The following is a 2,845-nucleotide window of genomic DNA, read 5'->3' as shown; positions in this document are numbered from 1 at the left end:
GGAGCACGTTCATCTCCTCCACTCCTCGAGGGGAGTGGAGGATGGATCCTATATATATATACAAAAGAGGTATACTCGAATTAGAATGAAACTCTTTGCATCTATACACATGTTCAAAACACAAGAGGTACTCGAGCCAAGAAGTACGTATATTTCCGAAATATCCAAGTATATGTGTTTGCGGTACATCTCTGCGCACATGCGCATATACATACATATATATATATATATATATATATATATGTATATATATATGTATATATACATATATATACAAAGAGGTATACTCGTGAATTAAAATAAACCTTTTTGCTGACTTACATAAACACATACATTATTATCACTAGATGAGTTCATTCACATGCATGTCTCATTGCCCATGCCTGCACAACTGTAGGCAAATACAACCACTTGACGCTGCCATGTGATTACCTGCTTGGGTGGCTGGTGTTTCAGCACCACTCCTGTTGTGGTGGGCACGTGGGCGAGTGCATTGCCCTTGTGTGCTATCAATGGGCTGTCTGTGCTTGTCTCTGCTTTCACACTGTGATGCTCCTCCACAACGAAGTTGTATACGAGATCGGGAACATTCTGTGCGAAACAGGCCGCGGCAAGCTTTGGGCTTCCGTTGCATAGCTGTGCCAGTGTGAGGATGACTGTCGTGAGCACAGCCGCAGACTCTTGCGTATGGCCGATGTTTGTCAGCAAGTTAGGTACCAGATCCGACCCTGTGTGTATCAGTAAAAAGCAAATTTGTATGAGGAGAAGGAGCAGAAGAAAAATATATGTATTATAAAAATGCGGACTTCACTGATAGCTCGCACATAAGCGCTGCCATGGACCATAAAGCAACGCCGCCCCTTCGTAAGTTAGTAGGGAAGACTCGCAATTGTATGCATCTGCGGGTGTGCGTGCAGTGTTGGCAGCGAGCCAAACTGGGTGGTACAGCCCAGTAGCCCCGCCTCGCAAAACCATACCAGCAATTGTCTCCAACTTGGTGGCATCGCCCTGGAAGACATCCACCAGATTCATGCAGCACGCACAGGCTCTCTCGGCCATCTTAGCATCGCCGCTTGCCACCAAATGTCTGAGGGTGCCCATGACTGGCAACACAGATTCGTAGCACTCCTTTGTATTGGTGGCTTCCGCACACATGTTGGAGGCTGATGTTAGTGCGGACCGCTGCGACGCAGTCGCAAAGAAGTCGAGATACGTCAACACAGCAGCCAGGCCACCTCCTTCAAGCAGCGCATCTCTAAAGGTGAAAAGGTATGCCGTTGGTGTGAAAAGGGGAGCGATTAGTGGCGATTAGTTGGTTGTATAGCCCTTGCAGCCGAACTGCAATACGATAATCGTGTGGGGTTTGCAGCCCCGCCGTAAGCACCACGAATGAATACCGCAAATGGTTGTATTATTTATAGGACATCCAAAACAGACTGGATGGTTTTCTGAAAACAGAATATCAGACAATCAACGTATTTGTAGCCTGGGTGTAGACATAGTCACATACCCATTCCGCCTGGACAGCTTCTCTATCGCCAACAAGGCCTCTTCGGCCAGATCAATAATCTCAATGACCATCAGCTTAGCGCAAAGCACCGGCACAGCACCCTCTGAAACAACGACGTCTGAAGACGATGGCATGATCTCCATTAAATACACCAATGCTCTACACGCCGTGATCATGATCTCATCATTCGCCCCGGTATTCAGAAGCTCCACCAATACCGGGACCATCTCCCGAGCTAGTGTGTTTGACACCGTGTCGTCAGCACCCATCGACAGCATCTCGCACAGTTCGCTGAGTGAGGAAAGTTGCTTGGAAGGGCTTGGATCCTTCATGCTGGTCAGGAAGTCGCGTATCTTGGCGTGTTCTATGATAAATTGGGGTCCAATGTGTCTACTTTAGTTTCGTAAAATCGTGCACGCATACTTATTGCAGACGCCCTGTAGGGAATGTAAGATCCGTGCGCAACTTTAACAGGACTCTAAAAGTCTGTTGCGAGCTATAATATTTCCACCATACAGATATGGAAAGCCCAATATTCAATTCATATACAGAAAAAAACCGAAACTACTACGCCAAATATCTGAACGAGTGTTCAAAACAATTGTGGCAGCAGAATTGTTGAGCATCGATATTGAATATCTGGACTGGAAGCGACAGTTGCTACGTCCAGCGGTATTCTTTGGCCTTCGTCAGAATGCCAAATAGTGCCCACCTGGCTCACAGCATGCACTCGTTTCGATTGGCAAAGAAAAACCCCCGAATTCGCCACCTGATACAGTGACAATCACGTAACTAGATCACATTTACCGACATAAAACATGCATACATCCTTAGTTTTCACGCGCACAAAATCACACAAGAGGACAGAATAGAAAGTCCGACTATATATAACGTCACATGCACAGTGTGAGAGCAAGAATACTACGTGAAAACCTACGTCCAGTCATGGCGGTTCTCAGATCGAGTCCGAGTTGTTGTAGCATCTGCTGTAACGCAGCCTCGGTAGCCGCATCACCTCCACCGAGATTAAAGTCGGAATCCGCATTCTATTCCAATGTTAGTGATGTCAGTTGTTAAATGGAAGGATATAATTGTATACGACATACGTGTACAACTATACACAAAAAACACACAAGCCAGCGAGTAGCAATATTGCAGTCTAACAAAAAATTGACATACATAATAGAGTGAGCGTTGAACAAATATAAATATAGAGGAATCACAGATACGGGGATAACCTGACACAAAACTCAGCAGTTGTATATTCTGTCTGAACACTCGAGCGCGCGTCACTTTCACACGATACTCCACGAGACAAAAAAGTCGACCATATAA

General features: G+C 45.7%; 1 protein-coding gene across 1 annotated transcript in view; it reads right to left on the bottom strand.

Annotated features, from left to right (window-relative positions):
* The window catches only part of SARC_03555 (hypothetical protein), a gene marked incomplete at both ends in the record, with an annotated part of 12,474 nt that extends 9,633 nt beyond the window's left edge, over window positions 1-2,841 (bottom strand). Inside the window, 5 exons of the mRNA XM_014302650.1 lie at window positions 433-728; window positions 978-1,255; window positions 1,511-1,874; window positions 2,448-2,556; window positions 2,827-2,841. Coding sequence (XP_014158125.1) covers window positions 433-728; window positions 978-1,255; window positions 1,511-1,874; window positions 2,448-2,556; window positions 2,827-2,841 — 1,062 coding nt within the window. The remainder of the gene's footprint in view (window positions 1-432; window positions 729-977; window positions 1,256-1,510; window positions 1,875-2,447; window positions 2,557-2,826) is intronic.
* Window positions 2,842-2,845: the final 4 nt, after the last annotated feature.

This window comes from Sphaeroforma arctica (genome assembly GCF_001186125.1).
Source record: "Sphaeroforma arctica JP610 unplaced genomic scaffold supercont1.183, whole genome shotgun sequence".
NCBI lineage: Eukaryota > Ichthyosporea > Ichthyophonida > Sphaeroforma > Sphaeroforma arctica.
The sequence above is the reverse complement of the archived record's forward strand: the minus strand, read 5'-3'. Positions and strand labels throughout refer to the sequence as shown.